This window comes from Amblyomma americanum, chromosome 3 (genome assembly GCF_052857255.1).
Source record: "Amblyomma americanum isolate KBUSLIRL-KWMA chromosome 3, ASM5285725v1, whole genome shotgun sequence".
NCBI lineage: Eukaryota > Metazoa > Arthropoda > Arachnida > Ixodida > Ixodidae > Amblyomma > Amblyomma americanum.
The window spans coordinates 39,240,033-39,264,293 of record NC_135499.1 but is presented as its reverse complement, the minus strand read 5'-3'; the positions used below and the strand labels follow the sequence as shown (position 1 = coordinate 39,264,293).

The following is a 24,261-nucleotide window of genomic DNA, read 5'->3' as shown; positions in this document are numbered from 1 at the left end:
TCGCAGTGAATGTTAAGCAGTTGCTACACATTCGCCTCCAGTGGCCACCAGCTGGTTCAAGGCTTGCTCGATATTGATTGACATTCAGTATCGAGCAAGCCATGAGCCAGCTGCAGGAAATTGGATGCGGGTGTGTAACGACTATTTAACATTCCCCGCAAAGCTCTCGAGTTTACAAGAGTAAAAAGGAGAGGGATTGAAGACAAAGTTGCTTTAATGCAGCTTGCTATCGGTTACCGGGGCAAAGTCGGCGGATGGTTGGACACAGGTATCAAACTGATTGGTTCTTACTTGGGCTGGCATTGGGGCGCATGATATCGGGCAACCTGCCAAACAATTAAATTTCGGCCTCGGTTGTGTATAAGCTCCTTCTCGGCCCTACGTCTGGAAGTCTGCAGAACGCGTCGGGCCGACAAAGTCAGCCTCTGGGAGGCCGATGTCGATCCCCAACCTCGGCCCAGGGTATTTCAGCAAGGTCGGCCCGTGCAGTACTGATCGTCATGACTATGTAAGGCCGTCGTCACGCCGAGCTAGTTTCGCCCTTTGGGCAGACGAAACAACATCGGCTACGCCGCCTTTCACCAGTCAGTCAGAACAATCGACCATTGAAATGCCTTTCGGCGACCAGCATAGCGGACAAGGAGGTTGGCTTCTCGATAGGAAGAGCAAATGGGCTTTGATTTCAACTTTTACTGTTTTTCGGGGCGCGCATGGGTTTGGCATTTTGAAGATGTTATCTTCGGATGTATGCACAGGTTGGTGTGAATGGCCATGCTTGTTTTTCAACGAACGGCAGTCTGTATAGCTTCCTTTTCTCTATAACTGTGTCGTTATTTTCATTGTATAATATGTCGTATGTATTTCAGTGCTTTTTCTTTTGTTTTTATTTCTGTATGTGATGAAAAAATTAGTTATTACTTTGTTGCAAATAATTTGTATTGCTGATAACTCTCTGCCCACAAGTAACGTATGTCTGGTTGCCAAGTAGTAGATTAGTAGTAGAAACATTTATTGACAATTCCAAATAGAGACGAAGCAGAAAGACGTCATTTTTCCCCCAAAACAATTCTAGAGTGGAACCAGTTGCCTCGCAATGTTGTCAGCGTTGTATCGAATGATGTCTTTTCGATGTTGAGTTGAGCGTTGGCTGTGCGTTTGAGTATTCCTTTTTTCGATATTCATTGATTTTGAGTGTTTTGTGTATAATGGGTATTTCATGTCTATTTATGGGTTGTGCGTGTCTGGTCTGCTTTGTAACTTTTTATCGCCCCCCCCCCAACTGTAATGCCTGCGGGCGTTGTGGGTGCTGAATAAATGAAATGAAGTCTTTGTGCTTGCCAGCGCTGCCTGTGTAACTTAAGGTGTTGGGTACTTCAAGTTGCAAATACCAGGTCCCACGGATATCCGAATAATAGCCGTATATCCTAACACCTATGAGTATTTGCGAGGGATGTCCGTGGCAGGTCATTGTTAAGATGTTCTGACATGTAATCCGGTGGATATCCTGTTCGGGTGACATTATGTACATTTACTTCAATCACTTCTCATTATGTTTGCATAATGTTCGCGATCAAGATGGCAGAATGGACGCTTATGTTTTTGCTAATAGAAGAAGCCTGCAACGTGGTCAAATCTTCATTTCTTGTTTGTGTCATCACAGTCTCGCAAGGAAACAGCAGTACACAGTTGGTAGCGAGGTGCAGGAAGTGGTAGGGAATACGTCTACTTAGGGCAGGTAGTGACCGCTGTACAGGATCAACAGAGGGAAATAACTAGAACAATGGGGTAGAGCGCATCTGGCAGATTCTCTCAGGTCATGAATGGCAGTTTGCCAATATCTCTCCATTGAAAAGTACACAACAGCTGTATTTCACCGGTACTCACGTATGGGGCAGAAATTTGGAGGCTAACGAAAAGGGTTCATCTCAAGTTAAAAGGGCTGTGAAAGGGTGTCTGAATTAACAAAGATGCGATGTGCCCAGGATGCCAAAGGACGCCGCTTCGCAAATATCCTCCAGCAAGAATTTCTTGGATGCGTTTTGTGGAAGCTGAGTTTTCTGTTGTCAAAATTTGAATTTCCGCGTCTTCGCGCCTTTCCCTCTCCTCTCGTCACTTTTTGCACGCTGAAATGTCGGCGCTCCTCCGCCCGCCCTAGAGCCACTGGAAATTCCAGGTAACGTTATACGTAATTATACGTGTAACGTTAAGAAACCGGAAGCGGGCCGTCTGAGTGACGGAACAAACGTGAATTAATGGCATCTTAGTCGAAATCAAGAGGAAGAAATCGGCTTGGGCAGGCATGTAATGCAAATGCAAGATAAAAGAGCGGATTCCAAGAGAAGGCAAGCTTAGCAGGGGGCGGCAGAAGGTTAGGTGGGCGGATGAGATTAAGAAGCTTGCGGGGACATGGTGGGCGCAGCTGGCGAAGGACAGGGTGAATTGGAGAGACATGGGAGCGGCCTCTGCCCTGCAGTGGGCGTAGTCAGGCTGATTATGATGATGAAAATGCACTAACCGCAGGCTCGAAATGGAGAGGCGTATTTGGAGTATATAAGCTCGTACAAATTCTTCGCTTTGTGGATGAATCATCTGCGCTTCGCAAATGTGTATTGTTAGAGATATCTGCCGTTAAATCGTGTGATGCTGTGCAGATTTTACAAGTAAAAATGTCAGCACTGGACCAGGCAACTATACCATTGTAATCAGCTGTAATCATTTCTTCGTCTCAATCGCAGAAAAGGTAAATTAGGCCAAAAATTCCCCAGAGAAGTTTTCCGTTACCTGACCAATGCCCCATATGAAAATCATCAGGGATATTCTACGGACCTCCCTTGGATGCAGAAAGTGCGTCCAAACGGATATGTGAGGAATACCCGCAGGAGCGTTTCTGCGCACTTCCTGAGGATGTCTGCATATATATTCAAGGATTCTCAGTAACCTCCCTTGCATGTCTGTGTCGTTAGTGCAAAAGTGACATCCGAAGGAAGTAGGACATGAAGTTGGGCTAGTCGGTTCATAGTTCATGCGAATAAAAACTGCGCGAAGTCGACGGGACAAGGAGAGACACAAAGGCACACACACAAAGCGCTGACCCTGTTCAAGAGCCAGCACCAGGTCCTTAGAGCTGCGGATGAGGAACGGGTCACGCCCCAAAACCTGTTCGAGGTGGCGTTTTAGGTGTGAGCTCACAGAGCGCTGCCAGCTGTCTCTCTCGGAAACAATCGAACGTAGCGGGCATTCCGCCAGTGAAGAAGATATCCAGGGAATCTCGGTCGGCTTTTGAAACGCAGTTGGCAACTGCGTGCAGGTTGATCTTCTTTTCTGTAGCGTCTCCTTTACAGCCTCCGGATCGGTCACGTGGTTGGTCACGCGGCGCGGTTTCCAGAGGGTGCGCAGACCGGCGAGGCGCGCGCGGCGGCGGCTCCAGCGCGCCATCTGTGCGCCGTGTGACGTCACTGCTCCTCGCGCATGCGCCGCACGGCTCTCTAGGAGCCACGCGAAACTGCTCAACCGACTCAAGTCAACCGACTCAAGTCAACCGACTCAACTGGTCAAGTCTTCATGTCTCTCCTTGTCCCGTCGACTTCGCGCAGTTTTTATTCTCATCAATCCAAAGGAAATCCGTATGATTGAGTTGATTTGAGGTGTTGAATGCTACAGGTGGGGTTAGCCTTGCTTTATCTGCCGGCAGTTGCTCTACCGTAGCGTCCCTTCTATATTAATAATGTCCTAATGCCGGTCGCATCTACCCCGCTATGCGCACAGTCTCTTGTAATAGCACACATTCTCTCCCACAGTCACCATCTATGCACACAATCAATCCACACAGTCCACTCCAGAAGTCACCATCTATGCACATTTTCAGTCACAGTAGAACATAGGCCATTGTAGTGTTACAATCCATACACACATTCACTCACAGTATAACGTAGTCCACTCCGGAAGACACCGTCTACGCACACCATCACATACCTTTCCGCGTTGTACTCTGGGCAGTACATAATATAATGTTCGATATCCCCACACACACCACATAAAGAACAGAGCGGAGACGATGCTATGCCCGTCTTATGTATACAGGCAGGAGTGCGAGCAGAGGACGTGCGAATTCGATGTAGTAGAGTCGCCTGGAATCTTCTCAGTCCCTTGGTCACACATGGCTTCTGGGGCGCACTCCACAGGGTACTGAAATGATCGAACACCGTTTTCCTGTAGAGACGTTTTCCATCTTGAGGTACTTTTTTGATCCGTATATATTGACATGCCTGGCAGGTCCCTAAATAATCTGGGGACATCCCCTACACCTCATTTTGGCCACCGTGGCCCATGGTATGACCGTCGGGACCTACAGGGAACCAGATAGGAAAGTGGTCGAAAGCCATGGTACATTTTCCTTTTTACGGATGTTTCGCAGTGATAAAATCGCACATTAGGATCTTGTCCAAGATACACGTGAGCTCGCAATACGCCGGCTGCGAGGCGCTTCCGAAATGGTTACCCATGGAGAGCCAAGGCTGTCGAACAGTTTTGCCATAACTTGAGACATATGAAGGGGCCCTGTTAGGGCGTATACACAAGATGTGGAGAAATGTTTACCCGTTTATGTACTCATTGTAGAGCTTCTACTTTTGCTGCCCCCAACATGCACTCCACGACGACGCAGAAACAATCGGAGACGCCCCATCCCTTTGCGCTCGTCGTGATCTAAAAGAAGCGACGCCGATACCCAACACATGAGTGAGTAAAAAGAGGGAAATGCTTCAAATGGTGCAAACAATAACGCCGTTACAACGACGCAATGGTATACCATACGGTACGGTAACAACGGTACACAAAGCAGTGTGTGGCGTGGTAGATGCATACAATACAAACACGCACCACTGTGTAAGCAAAATTTTCTTACCCAGGAGTGAAGTTATAACAAAAAATGCGTTTCTTTTAACTATTTTTTGAAGAAGTCTAAATAAGGTTTTAGGATTAATTATTTTCATCCAATGGCAAGCATCGACAACCGAGCTGCGAGAATTTTGAAACCGCGGAGCGTCTACCTCCAGTGAAAAACACAGATTCCGGGGAGATCCGAATAATAGCCGCATACCTTTATCCCTACTAGAACTTCCGAAGGATGGCCTAAAGATGTCCTTGATCTAGATGTCCCGGTAGGTTATTCGGCGGATATCCAGTTCAGTCTTATTACGGGAACTTATACATCGTATATTCTTCATGTACTACTGCACATATAGGCGTGGTATCTGCTTCTAAAGTGCCTTTTATAGTTAAAAATGTTAAAATCCCAAGTAACCCTTACTGAAAAATGCGCTTCTCAAAAAGCTATACAACGATGCTCAAAATCCCATGTGGAAAGGGGAGTGAACGTGGCCTTATAGGGACGCGCTTTTGGACCCGACCACCAGGGACTCCGGAACTTTTAAGTGGGGAGGGAAGGTATTTTTTGTTATTTTGCTCATTTTGTTATTTGTTTATTATTTATCATTTACTTGTCATTTATTTATTTATTGTTATTTACCTCATTTTGTTATTTATTTGTTTAATGCTACTTTGCATAATACATTTTATATTTTATTATTTTTATTTTTCAGTGTTAAAAGGTTGATGCAAACTGCCACGTTATAGTGATGACACTCCAGCAGTCAGGAAGACAGTGAAAAGGCTTCCAAATTAAGGGGCTGGCTCGCTCCCACTAAGAACCGAATAACTCGGCTGCGGCGATAGCCAAGCGTGCTCTGCGGTCATCAGACTGAATGCCTGCACTTCTTGGCTACGTTCAATTTAAAGCTGGCAAGGAGCCTTCGAGCTAAAGAGCCAAAAGCAACTACAACAATCTGGAAAAATGTGGAAGCATTTGCATGTGGCCACGATCAATGGAGATAAGTCTGGCCGCCTCTGGCATTACAAAACAAAATGATAAAGCCGCGTGCCGGCGGTTCTGAGTGCGAACGAACAAACGGTGCAAAAATTGAAATGAGAAGCTTTACGCACCAGTAGTGATCAATCGCAATAAAAAGTTTGTGCATAGTTTGTTTAAATTCTGAATATCATGATCATGTACACGGATCAGACAGTCGACTTCTGTTGGGACATGACTGGTTTAGGCTACTCGTACACGAAATGCTTTACAACTGGCTACGAAGCCATAAGATTTGTCTGGCTAGTTGGTTCATGCTGAATGAAAAGGGTAAACTGCGCGAAAGGGTTATGACTAAGAGAAAGGAACACACACGACACTGCGTTAGTAAGTGCCGTGTGTGTTCCTTTCTCTTTGTCTTAACTCTTTCGCGCAGTTTACCCTTCCGTTTTTACGAAACCAAGTAGCTCAGCTCTACTCTGCTTTCCAATGCATTAAAAGAGTCCTAGAACTGAAATGTTTCAATTGTCAGAAATCTGATGCACGTGCAAGCAGTTGGAGACGAAAGCGGGGGGGGGGGGGGCGAATTAAAGATGTTGAGGACCCCCCCCGCCCCGGGCCCCCCTCCCGTTCCGGGATCCCTGCCGATCACGCAACCTTCATGGCCAATTTACCGAAAAGCGTGCCCAAGATGAGCAGCTACGTTCACCATCGTTCCCAAGCTCTGTCCCGGGCACACGGCAAGCTGAGTGGAGATCAACCTCCTTGCTGTAGACGTGAAGCGCCCGCAGCCGCGCGCGCTAACACATACCAACACCAAAGCATTAGGGACTGACTCACAGAGCAAAAAACTGGGGAAGGAGTGGCTTCGCGAGCACTTGGCTTGCGAGGGCTGGCCGCGCTACGTTGCGCCAAGTTTTTTTTTCCTCCTTGGGCCGGCCGAGTCGAGACCTTGCCTTGCTACTAAGTTCAGTCTCATTTAATACTTGCGTCTACTCTTGACCTCGACAGAGTGTGTTCTTTTCTTGCCAAAGAGCGGCGGAACCCTCCACGAAACTGTTCGAAACGCGTTGAGCCAGAACCACCTAGACAGGTATTTGAAGCTGAGGCAAAGATCCGCCTCCAGAACACACTGATCTTGTCAGATATTCCAGCATCCACTGACACTTGCAAAGAGCCGTGTGCTGAAATCCTGATTGAGAAATATAACATAAAGCTAAGAAGCTGTGACCTAAAGAACCACCGGGAAGACATGCCGGCATGCCGTCGGCTACTGTGCCTATGCTGCTTTGAAGCACCAGCCTTGCAATGACTGCTGTGATTTATACACAATTAGTGTCAGAGAGCTTGAACGCAGTGAGCATGTGCTTATTGATAATATGAGCAGAGGTGGCTTGAAATTTCCACAGCCATGTGTCGTTCATGTGGTGCTGTGCACCAAGATTGTGCTAGAACATATTACAAGCAAGGAATATGAGAATATGTTTCATGCAGAGAGTAATCAGAGAGCTGCACTTCTAAGTGTGATGAAGTATTTGCTCTGTGACAGTGAAGACTTTGACACTTGTGCAACTGGTCACAGTCAAGAGTCAATGTTAAAGAACATCCTTAATCTAGCAGTAAACACCCTGCTGAAGAATTACGCAGCCTTCAAGAACGACAAGATGAACACAGAAAAGAATAATGTGAAAAAGAGAAAGTTGATTACCCTGAAGTGAAAATGATGTGTGCTGTTTTCGCGAATGTTTATGCTACAATACATACAATATATGAACTGTGTGTTATGTTTATGTTGTCTTGATTTCTATGAAATTTTTTAAAATTATCCAGCATTGTGAAGTTCAGCAGATTTTTCATATTAAACTAGTGAGATTGATGTATGTCATGTTTTTTTATGTGACTGTTGTGTGTTCGAATGTCATTCTGTGATAGTGGAAACCAATGCCAAATAAAATTTGCGACATGAATTGTACAGCTGTCTGTGACAGACTGAAAAAAGAAAGACGTTTCTCGGGTGCATCGTCTTTCTAGTCTCAAATCAGCTTTGCTCCAAATGCCGAAGTTGACGTGGAAAGAACTTCTCTTTGTTCCTTTAATCACGCCAGTGCACAATTTATACTGGATGCAAATATATTCCGGACGTATACCCTAAAACATGCTGCAGTATTGTGCTTTTTTATTTTTTTCGATGGCGCCTCAAGCGGAGGCGGACGGGCTTATTGTGGTGACGTCACGGGGGAGTGCCGAGGCCTTCTCCCAGTCTAGGTGGTTCTGGTTGAGCCCGTCGTGTCAAAAAAGGGAGGAAGAACAAACAAATCTCGCTCATTTCGTTAGCATCTGTTCAAATAGTCTGCCAAAATTGCGTTCCTTTCTTGTGAAAAAGCGCGCGAGAACTTATAAAAAATAAATAATTTATATAATGCATGGAGGTACCCTGATGAAAAGCAATGCTTTTGTATGGCTTTTGTCGGCAAGCGTTAGGGTAACTATCAGTTATGTAACATTTCGCGAACTTGTAAGCTACGTTGTGAGCGTGGCGGAGATTGCTGGTACGAGTAAGCGTGGTACGCTTTCGAACGTTCTTCTCGCCTGTCAGTTCTTTTCTTTTTTTTTGCTTCTTAGATGTCGCTGCTGTATATACTGCTTCACAATCATAGAGGAAGGCATGATGCATTGATGCGTTGCTTCATTTGACGGAACCGGAAGTTAAAGGTACGTCAACCGGTGTACTGCGCATGTTTGCTTTTGCCGGCGCGTCATAGCATGTGCAGCTGATCGCGGCGGCACTAAGGCCTTGGCGGCACTAGCAAAGCGGCGGCGGCAGCGGTTGCAGGAGTCCGGAGTACTTCCAGTGCAGACTGGAAAGTGAACGCTTTTTTTGCGGGCATCTTTCCTCTACCGTCCGGCGCCCGTGCCTCAGCTGCCGATGGCTACTACATTGATGCGACGAGCGGCTCGCTTCGCCGGGAAACGCAGATGCGTGTATGTTCATGTTGGAAGCTTTTCGCCCTTCAGCCTTGAAGGTTTCGCCTGACGTCGCAAGTTGCAGTCGTTTGTCTTCTTACGCTTGAAACGAGTACGATATGTGGCATACTTATTCTGGGCGAGTCATTGGCTTCGAATGAAGCTCTCGCTCTCGCCTATGGTCTATTTTCACTACGGCAGTCGCCCTAACTGCAAACAAAGTCGCGCACTGAGAAGACGCTGCCGGAGCTTCACCAGTTCTGGAACGCGGCGGGGTGAATCGATTACGTGCCTTTGAGAGATCTTGCGTCAAACCGGAGGTGAACCGGCTCCTTTGTTGCACCCGGTTGCAGCTGGCACGCGCAACCTGTGCGCATATTTCTGACCACTTTTCTAAAGCGGTTTAAAAATAGTGCTATGTTTCTGTGTGAAGCTTAGTCGCACTTTATATTGCTGCTAGTGCCGCTAGACAAATGAGTGTTTTTCTCAGCCAGCACTGTTTCATTTTTTACTCAAATTATGAAATCGAACGTTTGAATTATGTTGTGCCATACCTTTGCTTAAAAATATACCTGTAAGATATTTTACATTTTGAGAGGGGAACGGAAATGTGACAGTGTCGTGAAAGACTGCCCCTGCGCTTGTGGAGAAGGCTGCCTGGAAGAGCAGTTTGGTGCACTTGATGCTGAAGTCAGTTTTGAAGCTACATTGGAAAAATGCCTAAGGACAGGAACTGTTGTGAACGAAATAATAAGTAGATAGCAACTGTGAGTGATTTGCATTGCGACAGTTTGATGGCAGTAAACAAACTTGTAGTGGACCATAGCATCTCCATTTCCTTGTCACCTGTGTGAAAAGTAGCGATGTTCTCACTTTAATGCACTGGGTCAATTGGATGTTATTACTCTCGGGAGGAAAATAAGGCATTTAATTTGGAAGCATTGCTGGGTGGAAAGTAGCTCATCCTTGCTACAGTGCCATATTGCCTTTTCATGGATAATTGTAAAGCCATACTTGCTATGCGCAAATGTGAGCAGCTTTATTTTCTCTGTATTGATCTTTAGAGTTTCAACAGATGAACTCTCCTGTGTTCCGAACATACTTTTCTCATTATTGGGCACAGCGTTCTCTATCCACTGTCGACGTGTGAGACAACAGTGCTGTGTTGTGATGGCCCCGTGCAAGAAGCACTGCAGGCTGGCGATGTGGGCGGCGTCATCCCCATGGCAGCCACACAATGGCTTCCATTGTTTGCTGTTTGTATGGCTTGGCAGTTGGGGAAGTGCGTGTGCAGTATAGCTTTGGTATAGTGGTTTTTGCAGCAGTTACTTGTTTTTAGGTTGTCGGTAACACTGCAGGGTCTGTGGTAGTGCAGTACTAGTGAAGATTAGAAGTGGGCACTAATAGTTGCCAAATCCTTCAGTTACCACACTTCTATGCTTTTAATACCTTCTCAGCAATGAGCACTCTAAGGATGAGAGCAGCCATGCGCATTTATCATTGCAATGCATCACACAATGTGTGGCCTGACCAGGTGTGGCTAGGATTTTCTAAGATGTACTGTAAACTAAGTGAATGTGATAAACAAACTCACAGTTTAAAAGGTAGTAGTGTGCTGGCATAATAGTGACATCTTTCCAAACCTGCCTTTAGCTGCTTATATGCCACAAAGCCTAGCACACCACCCTCACTTGATTTTTGCAGTGACCTAGTTTTAGCATTTTTTGCAAGTCACTTTTAGCTCATGGAAAAATTGTTGCTGCAAATAATTCTTGCAAAATGTCAACTCCCCAATATAACAACTAAATTCAGGGTAAACCATTGAAAAATGCCTCTGAAATGAGCACTTTGTTCATATCTCCAACTAGAAGTGCAAAATGTAGCCAGAGGATCCCTGTGGGTGCATTTCTGCCTTAAAAAGATTGCACTGCCATTTTTGGAAATGGCTGGCCATATTCCTCACGGCAAACTCATTCAGAGGGTGCTGAAAAGGAAGCATTTGAAGGATAATCTTCTTAACCCACAGCCCGAGTTTCTTTTCGTTCATTTTTCTTTTCCTTTACTTCATGTCGAGTCACTCTCATCTCCATAAAATTCTGAAGCCCACTGATGAGCACGAAACCCATCTTAGATTTTTGATGGCTTTTGCAAGACAGTTTTTTACTTGGGATATGAATGATGTGACTTTACAAAAAAGAAGAGACAATGATTTGAAACAGAAAATGGTCTTGGCTGAGGATGGCATGTCGTACTACAAAGGTGCCCTCTTTCTGGGATAGTCTTTAGTGTGTTTTTCCCTTTTCATCTGCTGTTGGGTTCCTGCCATGGTTGGTGCTGCAGGGTGCACGTTCCTGCCTTTCCATTGTCAGAAGGGGACAAAATTTTGCATTTCAGAAACATTCTGAGACTGCAAATTTAGGCCAATTCCTCAAATATTGAGCACACAAAAAAAATTACCGGTAGTTTAGCTTTGGTTAAACCTGGAGTGACGCGATAGCTACAGCTGGCCGAGTGTAACTTGATCACGTAACCAACCACGTGATCAACCATCGTGCCGCGCTGCTGGCAGCTGCTCCGCACCACACTGCAGGCTTGAAATGCTACCGTAATGTAGCTATCGCTACAATAAATTGTTTACAGTATACAGGCTAGTTCAAGGTGCAGCACTGTTTCTATTTGTGAGGAGAAAAGGTAAAAGGCATTTCGTGCTTGGAACTCGTGGTAGCAAAGGAAACCATTTTCTAAACCATGATGACCCGGTCCTTACCCTCATCTTCGGTTTCCTCGACTGGAAATAGAGCACAGAAGCCATATCTGCACAGGAGAAGTTGTCTGATGTCAGTGGGTCCACATGCAATGAATTTTTACATGCCAGATCTGCATCTCTGCTGTGAAGTGTCCTATGGTGGTCCAGCAGATTCTTACTGAGCACAAAAGACTTAGTTCTTGAGCATTTCTGTGCTTCAGCCGCCGCAGTGGCTCAGTGGCTACGGCGCTCAGCTGCTGACCCGAAAGACGCGGGTTCGATCCCTGCCGCGATGGTCGAATTTCGATGGAGGCGAAATTCTAGAGGGCCGTGTACTGTGCGATGTCAGTGCACGTTAAAGAACCCCTGGCAGTTGAAATTTCCGGAGCCCTTCAGTACGGCGTCTCTCATAGCCTGAGTCGCTTCGGGACGTTAAACCCCAATAAACTAACCAACCAATTTCTGTACTTCACCTTTTTCTCAGCAGCAGAATCCCACCAAAACTGAACTACAGTGATGGGTGTCCTTTTGCATTTTTACTGTCATCAGCACACGTGCACTTACTGTGACTTTTAGTGGTGGCTTTGGTTGGCGTTTCCCTTAGTAACTAATTTTTTCCTGCTTCATATGCCAGTGGACGTGTTTTCCTCTTGAATGTGTTATTTGTTTTTCTCTTTCGTATTATGAAAGCTGTGGATAAAACAATGAGGTCTGAATGAGAAATGCACCATTTCTTTACATTGAAGAAATGCTCCAGGAACAGGCACCAGGCTGAAATGTGCTTCTTCGTAGCCAGCCTAGCCAGTGTGGAAGCTGTAGACCTGTAATGCACCATTGGGGTAAAATTAAGCTGTTACTGTGATGCATTACTGAATTTGCATAAATCATTATTATTAAACATAAAGCACATAAGAACACGAACTGTAGTTAATTTGGCAGTGAAAACTACAAATGAGAACCTACATTGCAATAAGCAAACACCAGCTTCATCAAACAGCGTTAAGGTGTGTAGTACCGGATCTTGAGAGGAAGAAATCGCTGTACGCAATGTTATGTAAAAAAAGCCATGTGGCCGCTGCAGGTATCTTTTGATGAACCTCTAGTGCCTGGAGGCTCTGCTAGCTGAATGGTAACTGTAGTTGGAGCCTGCTTTTTCTTCTGTTCTTCAGAAGGCAGCTCCTGCTTTCACGTGTGTTGTGCACAGCTTATATTTGTTATTTGCTGTTTACTAACTGCTAGTCCTGGGTTCTTCATTTCTTCAGGCTTGATTAGTGCTTTCTGGTTGACATACTTTATCGTCATCAAATGAAACATGACAACAACAAGTGAAATGCAAAACAGGGACAGTGAGAACATCTTTGCACAGAATACTAGTGCAGTTGGTTTTCACCTTGCAGTCGCAAAGACTGCTCTTTAGTGTTTTTGTTGGAGTAACCTCGTGTTTACTCTTCAGCAGCTAATATTGCTGCGATAGCACTAGAGCTGCCGGTACAAAACCTCTTCGCCAGATGTCAGGAAATTCCCTGATTGGGCGGGACAATGATGTCACTGGTGTCACGTGACTACCAAGGACCAGTCACAGTGCAGCTCCAAATTTGAATATCCATCACTGCAGGAGTAGCTGGGAGGCTCTGACAGTATCAATATTGCCATCAGTGAGAACAAGCGTGGCTGAGGGCATCAGTGTCAGGTGGGCAGATGATGTAATAAATAAATACATAAATAAAACACTTTATGGCTGCAAGCGGAATTTGAAACCATGGTCTGCTTCTCTGGCCACTGCATTAGACCACTGCCACAGCTGAACATTCCGCATCTTTAACTGCCAGTCTCCAGCGCTGTGCTTTGGGTATCATCGTCTTCATCAACTTCCATCCGTCCATGCGCTATGGACCCAAAACACACCACTGTCACATTGCCCTCCTAAAGGTGCACTAAAGAGGATTCTGAGCTCGTCTTTTTATCGCGGGCTACTCCGAGCATCTTAAAAACTGCAAATTATTGTCCTGTGTGGCCGATTTTCCTACTAAAACGGATTAAATGTCTTGGCTCCCGGCCCTTTTTTTGAACTCATCTCCGAAAAGAGGAGCAGTCGGCCAACGCGTGAAGTGCCTTTCAGCCAGCCGTGTGGCGGCTTGCCGCCCTGCCATCGAAGGAGTGATATGTAGCAGTCGGCGAAAGCAGAGTCCACGTGTATTTTTATTTCTGTGGGCCTAATTTGTGGCTGTGTTGTCTGCGACTGAGACTATATATTATAGGATAGGATTATAGGGTTCTAATGTCCCGAAGCAACTCGGGCTATGAGGGATGCCGTAGTGAAGGACTCCAGAAATTTCGACCACCTGGGGTTCTTTAACGTGCACTGACATCGCACAGCACACGGGCCTCTAGAATTTCGCCTCCATCGAAATTCGACCGCCGCGGTCGGGATCGAACCTGCGTCTTTGGGGTCAGCAGCCGAGTGCCGTAACCACTGAGCCACCGGGGCGGCCCGAGACTATATGTTCACGGAAACCTAAAAACAAAATAAAATCAAAAGTGAAGCCACCATGCGACTGGCTGAAAGGAACTCCACGCTTTGGCTGACTCGTCCTCTTTTCGGAGGCGAGTTGAAAAATAGAGACAGGAGCTTGGATGTTTAATTCGATTTGATAGGGAAATCGGCTGCCCAGGGCAATAATTCGAAGTTTCTAAGAATGCTCGGAAAGAGTAGATCGAGTTCCTGCAGGAAAAAGACGATTTCAGATTCCTCTTTTGCAGTCCCATAATTTTTTTGTGCTTTTTTGTTTGCATTGCAGTGCTGCTATTCCCATTTCATTTGATGCTGGTGGCACACGTGCACCACTCTGTTGTCATGCGTTATGTAGAACGCATTCTGAGTGAAGCCAGCACTGAATGGGAGCGGTGCCAGAGAGCCCATATACAGCCTTTGTCAAAAGTCAGTAGCTCAAGGGCTTTTCTTTTGGGCTGCATATTTTGTGGCTTGCTATGCATCACCAGCATTCCAAATCTCTTGAAGGTGCGGAAAAGGATCACCTCCTTATTGCTTCAAAAGCTAGGACTTTGGCTCTTTAATTTTGACAAAGGCTGTGCAGTGTAATGTTGTGGTGGAGATGTGCTATGCATTGTTTGCGGCAAGTGCCTTGTTTGATTCCTAGTGTCACTGGTTACCTGGCGGTTTCTTATGGGTAGAAGCTTTCCCCCGGCCTGATGCTTGGCTTCTCTGGGGTGACGTGCTTGGAAAATGGGTCCCTGACCCCGCCTTGAGTAGACCAAAATGGCTTGTGCCATGGCGCTCTTTTCCCAAAGCTACCCTTTGCCATTAAAAACCAAATTATCATCATCATGATGTGCTGTGCAGGCGCTGGGCCAACAACGACAGCGGCCATGCACCACCGAGTGGCCAGCGGCAGCGCACATTCAAGAAAGTGGTCAGTGTTTTTGTTGACTCTCATTTGTTTAAATCCTGCAAGCAATTGCCAGTGGCAGAAATGGGGTAGGAGAGTGAGAGAGGTCAGCAAAGCAAGAAGGAATGAATACAGCAACAGGAAAGGAATACTTCACATAATAGCACTTTGGCTATTAGAGTGAAAAAAGCAAAGCAAAGTGCAACACTTTATGCTTCAACTGTTGGTGATAAATGTCGCAAATTGATCAGCAGAGCAATCTATACTGAAATTGTTTGGGGGGAAAAATTAAAATTGATGAATGTCAGATTATGCAAATACAGTGTGTAATGCTATAATAATGCTTACATCAAGGGGTCTTGTTGAACCTGTCGAGAGGCAGTCTTTGAGTTTAGTGCGAGTTTAGGAGAAGATTGGAGAAAGGCTAGTCAGGTTTCTTTCTCCTTTCATCCGGTGGTTCAAGAGCACAACTTAGCCCCTTTCTGCAGTCCCTGTCCTTGTGCATGCACTTGATGCTCACGCTGGTTGCATGAGCAGTTGAGTCTGTGGCAGCTTTTGTCAGCATAAGTAAGAGAGGCTCAAAGGTTGAGTTGTTGCCTCATTGAATGACATGTTCTTGTGTGTCACACAGTACGGAGTAGCACCATGACAGACTGTGATGACACGTGCGAGCGCTTGTTTTCAATGATTTATCCTTAACACACATGTGCATGCATTTGACTGCCTTACGATGTACACTACTTACATTTCATTTCATTTATTTATTCGTGGTCCTACATTGCGCCCAGAGGGCATTACAGTAGGGGAGTATGTTACAAAAAGTGTCAAGGCACAGTCGTCAAAACAATCATCATGACCGCAAGTCGCTAAGGTAACAGTGCAATAGTCAAGTGAGATGACTGTAAGCATCAGCAGGCAAGCAGCCCCGACACAGACAACTCACCAGCAATATACTGAGCTAAAGAAAACAGCAGGAATACAATGTTTACACTGAAGCCCGTAGATGCTGCATCAGCAGATCCTGGAAAAGTGTCGTCAGTCGCTGAGACGACACAGTCTGGTAGTCTGTTCTGTTGTTTTATTGTTTGTGGGAAGAAAGACGGTTGGTATATGGATGGGCGGTAGGCTACTTCCCATATTTTGCAACTGTGGTCTTTTCTCGTGGTGGTAAACGTAGGTGGTTTTAGATCCCAGACTGCGGTGGCAGATTCTAGGATGGAGCGAACATTAGTAAAGTTCATTTAACATTAGTAATTATTCGTTTTGAGACTGGGGAAATCATGGAAATGGTGCTTGCACAGTTGTTTGCTGTGGACCACTTCAATTCCAGTCATTGCGCTCTATACCCGAGACAGGCTCTGCCATTCACCAGCCTTACTTATGACTGCTTCATAGCCGATCATTGTCGAATGCTTTCTTCGTGCATGTGTCAGGACTGATGTGACAGCATGCAGCTTGCATGGAGCATCTTTTGAACAGCTAAAGGAACATCTTAACGTCAGCAACATCCTTGTTTGTGGCTGCTGCAGGTTATGAAAGCAGTGCCACCCAAGTCGTGCAAACTTTCTTGCCTGGTGTCAGTTTGGATTACTTTCTCTTGTTTTGTTGGGGTGTGCCAATAGCACGTTTCGAAACTGAACTGAATATGATTATGAACAATGTAGCTAAATACTGAACGAAATACGAATGGAATAACGATGGGGGTGAATCAAATACAAATCATACATTTTTACAAATGTTCACTGCTTGTGTGTTGCACGAATATTTGCACAGAACGAACAGCCATGCGAAACAGCGAAGGTCTAATGGTGGTGCTGTGGTACAGTGCAATACCTGTTGGAAGGGGCAACAATGATTTCCACTAGGGAATATGTAACACAAAGTTTGTATAGTAACTCTGTGACGATTGTATTGTAAGTACAGAAAAATTACCACACTTCAACAGATGAGTGTGTTTGGACCTGTTTGTGGATCATGGCCTCCGAGACCAGGCATCAAAGTGTGGTTGGCTAAACCTGCCTGAGGCGTACCCACATTGCTCAACGTTGGAGGCCTCGTATGAGCATTATGAACACTGTCGCAGTAATGTATAGTGTTACAGTACTGGACCCTCCATCTCTTGCAGACCAGTCATGGTAGCATGCTGTGTGGTGTTGAGTGGGCTCTGTTTTTGAAACAGTTGTTGAAGAAAACTAGAGTGCGGTTATTTGAACTTCGCGCCAATTACTCAAGAACTTGAGACTACATTTGATTCGGTTGGTCATTTGTTTCAATTTGCAACATGTGCTATTTGATTCAAACACGCCGTGTTTGTCTCCTCCTCTTTCTGGTCCTGTTGTCTAGCGCTGTTTGAATTTTCTTGTTACCATGGAACGTCAACTCGCCCAATCTGCCGTCCTTCTATTTGATTCGTGCAGCAAATTGAATAGGAGGTTATTCAATTTGCTATTTGAAAATTTTGTATATCGCACATCCCTATTGTTCTGCATTTGTTTTTAAAATGAAAACTTTCGCATTTCCTTAAAATTTTCAGTATTTTTTTCATGTGTGTTGTCCACATTCTTTGACACAAATTTTTTCTTTGCAGTTGCTGTTGAAAACTTGGCTGCATCCTTCCTAGTAGGATGTGAAGTTTAAAGTTGCAATGGCTTAAATGTAGCATCTTTCTATTTGGAAGGCTCTTAAAAATCTACAGTGATAGCACTGGGTTTTGCTTTTCAGGTGCAGCAAAGTCTTTTGCTTTGTCATGTCATGGTCCTTAACAACTTTCTAGCTGCAGTAGACTCCCAATAATATGAGCTTGGTTCAGATGAATTCTGAGATAAACGGAACAGTGTGAGACCATTTGGTTGGCTCTCTATAGAATTCAGTGTAACAAAAAATTCATATAAGATGAACTGTTTCGCGTGTCCCTCGGTTAAGACAACTTTGGCAGTGACTCCAAACAGGGCTGATCCCGCACGGCAGCTCTCACGGGACATTGCACGGAGAAAAAAAAAATGTGTAATATGCTTCCACGCAAGAAAGTGCACCACACAAGATAGCTTCTGCGCATCTTGGCGCAAAAATGCGGGGTTGCTTTTTTGCGGGGATGCGCATTCTTCGGAAATAGGGGCTCTCTCTCTTTCCGGTACGTAAAAGGCAGGGCACATTTGCTCCTGCCTGCACGCAGCACAGAGAAACCAGATCTTGGAATCGTGTGTGTGTCACATGCAATGCGTTGCCTCCAGTGTACTAAAGGAGTGTAGGCTCGGAGTGCACCTGCTCATTGACTTTGGGCTTCAGCCGTTCGGTGCCAAATCTGCGATCGACACAGCGTCGCAAACGCGTTATTGTGGCTCAGAGATGGCAAGCTATCAGAGCTGTGTATGCATTGCCTGCAGTGGGCAGAAAGGGGCATGGTGCACCTGCTCATAGAGTAGGCAACAGCTATGCTGTAAGGAGGGGGATGCGAGAGAGATGCATGGCTGCCCAGCTGTCACTTTTGGAGTGCTGAGGAAGAGCATAACTCAGAAAAAGAACACAAGCAGCAGCCGCTACACAAGTGAGAGATAAAGAGAGTCTGCGAAAAAGAAAACTGCAGACAAGTGTCATTTTCAAACTTGAGCTTGTTTCATGCCGTTATTTTTCAGTTCTCTTCACGCATAGTGCAATAAATACTCTATTGGCAATTTTTCTCTTGTTGAAAGGCCATTTTATTCATTGTTTTCTTATAAACATATACTTGGACAGAGCTAGCATGCTCGCATATATTTTTTGGGGGACATGTCTCTTAGGACACAGCTCTAATAAGATGAACAGACTTTCATGGTCCGTTCAAGTTCGTGTTATGGGAGTGGCCGAGCGGTGAATGAAAAGAAGGGCTACATTACTGTCAGGAAATCTGCAGTTAATTTGAAAGGATTGGCCTAGGTCAAGTATCTTCTTTAAATTTTTGGTGCTTGCACATACTATGCTTCAACACCCCGCCATCTTAACCGCTGATGTGCTGTCTCTGCAGGAGTCCAACTCGTTCCTCACAAACCTGTTCATGGGGGAGGCCAACGTGACGCAGATCTTCCCTTACCCCGACGGTGAGCAGCCTGTCTTTCTTCCACACACTGTTATCATCTTTTCAAGCTTTTGTGTCATGTCTTGTAAGCCAGTTCACTCTTCGCTTTTCATTGCTTGTGAGTGGTGAGCTAAAGCAGAGACAAGGCAATCCTTACTCACTTGTGAGCAGGTGCTTTGACTTGCTTGAAAAGGACACACGAGATCTGAGATGGCTGTAGATGGAGGGCAAAGATTCGCCTAGTTCATCTTTTACTAATGGGGTTCTTATTGTGAGCGAAAGCGCTTTTAAGAACAATTACTTGCGAGAATTCCTTGGGATGGCGTTGCGCACACGACAAGACGTACACAGGAAATAGCAGAAGATGACAGATAGAGCGCTCTATCTGTCATCTTCTGCTCTTTCCTGTGTACGTCTTGTCGTGTGCGCAACGCCATCCCAAGCAAGCTATGCACCAACTCGCCCAGCAAGAAGTTATACTTGCGAGAAATTAATATGTGTAAGCACACCCTAGATTTGTTTCACATATCTCTTTTTGCTCTGAGTAGAGTAGCACTGCAGCTCATGGCCTTCTCGAGCAACTGTCTTGCGATCATGAACAGCCAAATGAGAACAACCTGAGTGTCAAATACACTTGGCTATGGTGTGGTGATTCTGCTGCCTTTTTTTTTCAAGCCAGCAGAAAACTCCTAAATGAAGTGTGTTTCTGGCTGGCATGTTGAGTGTAGTTGATTCACGCGCACTTACTGGTCTTCGGGTTGAGCTAGGGATGTGAGCTGGCAGTGCGTGCTGGTGGGTGTGCACCCCCTCACTGGGGAGGCAAGGGTCTCAGCACCAATGTTCAAGCAGGGTTTGGCATATTGTGCAGTGCTGACAGCTGACCAGACGGAGACGCTACGGCTCCTCGTAGGCCCACTTGACAAGTTCCTAACGGTGAGGGAAGCCGTGGCTACTTTGTGTGGCTGTTGGCTTAAGCTATGCACTTTGGTGGCTTGTTGCATTGTCTGCTGGCAGAAGGGTCTCTGCACGTGGAAATGACGAGCGTCAACTGTCAGTGGCAGGTGGCATGTGGCAAACTGTCCACCAGACTACAAATGAACTTAGTATACTGCAGTAAGGTAGAAACTTGGGCTTGTTGGTTCTGACCTGAAACCATCGTTGTAGCGCTACACACGACCAGGACACAGAACGCTGTATGTCCTCTCGCTATCTTATTTGGAGCCCACACCAAAAATATTTGATAGGCAAGCTGGAACGTATTCAAAACCTAGCAGTACGCTTCATATACTCAAATTTTTCTAGACATTCTAGCGTATCTAACCTACTTCACAAAGCAGATCTTCACACCTTAGCACAGCGCAGAATAACATCAAGGCTTAAATTTCTGTACTTACTTTATTACGGTCATTTGAACATCTCAACAGAAACATACCTCCAGGAACCATTCCGTCACTCTTCAAGAAATAACCATGAAAAAGCACTTCATCAACCCATAAGCCACATTAATGCTCATAAATATTCTTTATTCCCATCGGCTATTTTTTGCTGGAATAAACTACCACCGGCTGCTGTAAACTGCAACTCAATCGAATCATTCATAGAGCATGTTAACAGAGTTGAATCACTGTCAGTACCACCGTGATGAACCTATGTCGCCCAATTTCCATTTGTATTTTCTTTGCAATTACATGTGTTTCCTTTTCAACCCGCTAGTTTCTTCTCCTGGCTTTGACGTCATTAGTACCCTGTGCCACTATAGCGATGAAATGTTATTTTTGTACCCTTGTACTTTACGTATTCCCTTTGTTTTATATTCCCTCCTTGTAACCACTCCTGCATGGGCCCGAGAAGTGCCTGCAGTATCTGTAAATAAATAAATAAAATAAAATGATGGCTTTAGTATAATGCCTCGGACATAATGAGCTTTAGTGTGTTAACCTCGTATATACCGAACCTAACCATGCCACCCCGGATATGACGAACTTTCATGTGTGAGCTTCAGATGTAACGAACTTTCGTGTCTGGGCCTTTGACGTAACGAACTTAGAGTATCGACCTTGGGTGTAACGAATCTATGTGTACCACCTCGGATATAACGAACCTTAGTGTGTTGACCTCAGATGTAATGAATGTTTGGCTGTCAGTGCATTCAAATGATCCACCAAGGGTCGCCAAGAGTTTTTATTTTTTATTAGGAAGGCAGAAGTCTCTCCATTTTGGAGACATTGCAACAGTGGATGCAAGGTGCTACAATAAAATACTAGCATTAAAAGGACCAACCACTGACTAGAATGTGTCATGAGATTATGCTGGAAATGAAAAGGTCTTGCCTCATCATGGCTGCACTTAAAGTAGTATAGACATTTAATTTTTCATAGTGTGTTTTCTTGTTTCTAATGAAGTACTAGATATTACTATATGTGGATAACCACGTGGTATTTGCGTACAATCGCGAAATAATTTATAATCAGATTTCTTTTTCGCACCTGTTTCAGTTTCGGTTTCAACAGCCGAGCGATGGCCATGATATCACAGTTGTGTCTAGATCACGCAGAGCATGAAAAAAATTGTGATAATGTCACTGCTTGTTCACTCGTGCCCGTAGGGGCATCTGCAGCATGCAGATGTTGGTGAGTTGCATCACCACGGGTTTCTAAGCATCGGTAGGGTGTTCCCCGCAGGGGGACGATGGTGAGCAGTGCGCCACCAAAAACCCGAGCACCCGCGTTTAGCCGTGCGTGGCATCGCCGTGTCTAAGGAAAAGGTGTCCTGGTGGTTGAGTTGATGCTGAGTGTTTATACCGAGCGTTTATACCCAAGGGCCCTGGGCAGAGGCGGCACACCACTTTGGCTCCAGCTTCCTGTAGACGGCACCTCCGGCCTGACCCGACCGGGCGAAATCGGCGGTAGCCTTTTCCTATCCTCCCCTCCATCTTTCACTTCCCTATCTTCTTTCTCAGAATTCTCCTCCTTCTTGGTTTTCCCTTTTTTCCCCGGTGGCGAGGGTTAACCTTGTGTGGCCAACCACCCTGAGTTGCATCATATTTGATTATAGTTGGGGTGTACAGCTGACTTGGGCCAGACTTGTGTGCAAGTGCTTGTCCCGTCCCCTTTTCAAGGCTTTGGTATGTTGCAAGTTCCGTTTCCACGTCGTGGGTGCCGCCACAGTCGAAACGATTGCAGCGATCCTGGTATCGACAGTAAACGTGGCTGAAGTTCAGCCTAATGAAAGTAATACAGTCAAACCCACTTATAACAATACCGCTTTTAACAATATATCGGATATATCAATGGACAGCCGCGGCACCGTCACCTTTGCAATGTGTTCTATGGAAAAATAAACCACTTATAACAATGCTATCATACTAGATTGTCGGTTATAACAATTAAATGTAGTCATTTGGAGCCAACCCTCAGAGAAAAAAACTCGCAAACGCAGCTACCACGCCAGCCAAACTACGCTTACGGCGCAAAAAACGCGTGCGCGTATGCGGAGCTGCCGCACAGCGGCCACAGTGGCTGCGAAAAAGTCGCATACGAAACGAGGCGCATGGGGTGAGCCGGAGAAGCTTGTATGACTCGGAGGAGGAGAAAAGACGGGCACTTTCCTCTGGGCAGAGGTGGAGAGGGTAGGGAGGCGCTTCCTTTTGTTGCTTTTGTATCTGCGCGGGGAGCAGTCCATTCTGAGGGTGCGCCGCCCGTTGAAAACGCGTCACGGCATTTGAGCGTGGGCTGCCCCATCTTTCCCACTTTCTTTGGCTCCTGGTTCACGAGCTGCACATGTTCCGAGGGCAGCGTACAGCGTCCAAGCACGTGCGTTGCCAGCGTGGTTTTTATCATCTGCCATCACCGGCCTCAGTCCTGCTGGTTCTGCAAGCCCATCGGATTCCTCCCCAGAGTTCAACAACGAACGATTCTCCTTCAGGAAGCGCGGCCAGCGTGGCTCTACCGGATCAACTGCCGCAAAAGAGAAAACGAGTGGCAATATCTTTGGAAACGAAGCGGAACATTTTGAGGGAGCACCGAGGTGGTGAAAAAGTGTGCAACTTAGTACGCAAATACAGCCTGTCACAGCCGACGGTTTCAGCCATTATCTGCAACGCGCTCAAGGTGACTGAAAACGAATGCCATGTTAGTGCTGGCCATACTATGGAGGACGGCCGGAAGAGGATTCGGCATGGTGCCTACAAAGACGTGGAGGAGGCACTGTATCAGTGGTTCCTTACTGCACGTGCTATGAAGTTGCCAATTAGTGGCCTGATTTTAGCGGAGAAGGCGAAGCACTTTGCGTATCTCCTTCAAAACACAGATTTCGAGCCTGGTGGTGGCTGGATTCAGCGCTTCAAGGAGAGGCACGGAATCGTCTACAAGGCAGTCGTGGGCGAGGCAGGGTCGCTCGATGTTCACATTGACAGAAGTGGTTGGAAGAGACACTGTCGTACATCCGCGAAGCAAATGCAGACCGGGACTTGTACAATGGTGACGAGACCGGGCTATTCTTCCAAATGCTTCCGTCAAAGACGCATGCACTCCAAGGCGATCCCTGTAAGGGCGGCAAGCAGAGAAAATTGCGGGCGACCGTTTTTCCTCTGTGCGAATGTGGACGGCAGCGACAAGTGCCCCGCTTTCGTAATTGGAAAATCTAGGAATCCCCGCTGTTTCCGTGGTGCTGCGAGGATTCCAGTTCGTTACTGTCATAATAAGAAAGCGTGGCTGACGTGTGAACTTTTCCGCGAGTGGCTGTGCGAGCTCGATCAGCGGATGCAGCATGAAGGCAGGAAGGTGGCGTTGGTCCTTGATAACTGTACTGCACACCAGACTGCCCAGAAGCTGTCGCATGTGAAAATTTTTTTCCTGCCGCTGAACATGACTGCAGGCTTGCAGCCCATGGACGCAGGCGTGATTGCGTGCTTCAAGGCATTGTATCGCCGGCGTGTGTTGAGCAGGCTTGCTCTCAACCTGGACATTGCTGTGCGTGAATGCCGACCCGCTCCAGACTTAAGATTTCGCTCCTGATGGCTGTTCAATTCATTTTTGGGGCATGGGCAGAAGTCAGCTCCTCCACCGCCATGAATTGCTTCCGAAAAGCGGGCTTCGCCGGGAATATCAGTGACGCGGAGTGTCGTGAAGCTCCTGCCGATGGAGCGATTACAGAACTTTGGTCTACGGTGCGCGGTGATGACAGCGACGCGGAAGGGCTTGAAGAATTCTTGCACGCCGACGATGCA

The 24,261-nt window shown here is 46.1% G+C and overlaps 1 protein-coding gene across 3 annotated transcripts in view; it reads left to right on the top strand.

Annotated features, from left to right (window-relative positions):
• Nucleotides 1-8,607: 8,607 nt before the first annotated feature.
• The window catches only part of LOC144124530 (very long-chain specific acyl-CoA dehydrogenase, mitochondrial-like), a 94,143-nt gene continuing 78,489 nt past the window's right edge, over nt 8,608-24,261 (top strand). For 2 of the 3 annotated variants that reach the window (XM_077657270.1, XM_077657271.1), the window contains exons 1-4: nt 8,608-8,848; nt 14,938-15,007; nt 18,984-19,056; nt 19,903-19,967. In XM_077657270.1, the coding sequence (XP_077513396.1) occupies nt 8,793-8,848; nt 14,938-15,007; nt 18,984-19,056; nt 19,903-19,967 (264 nt within the window). In that variant the 5' untranslated portion in view covers nt 8,608-8,792. Of the gene's footprint in view, nt 8,849-9,026; nt 9,151-14,937; nt 15,008-18,983; nt 19,057-19,902; nt 19,968-24,261 lie in introns of those variants that run through there. The other variant, XM_077657272.1, reaches the window with a different exon arrangement.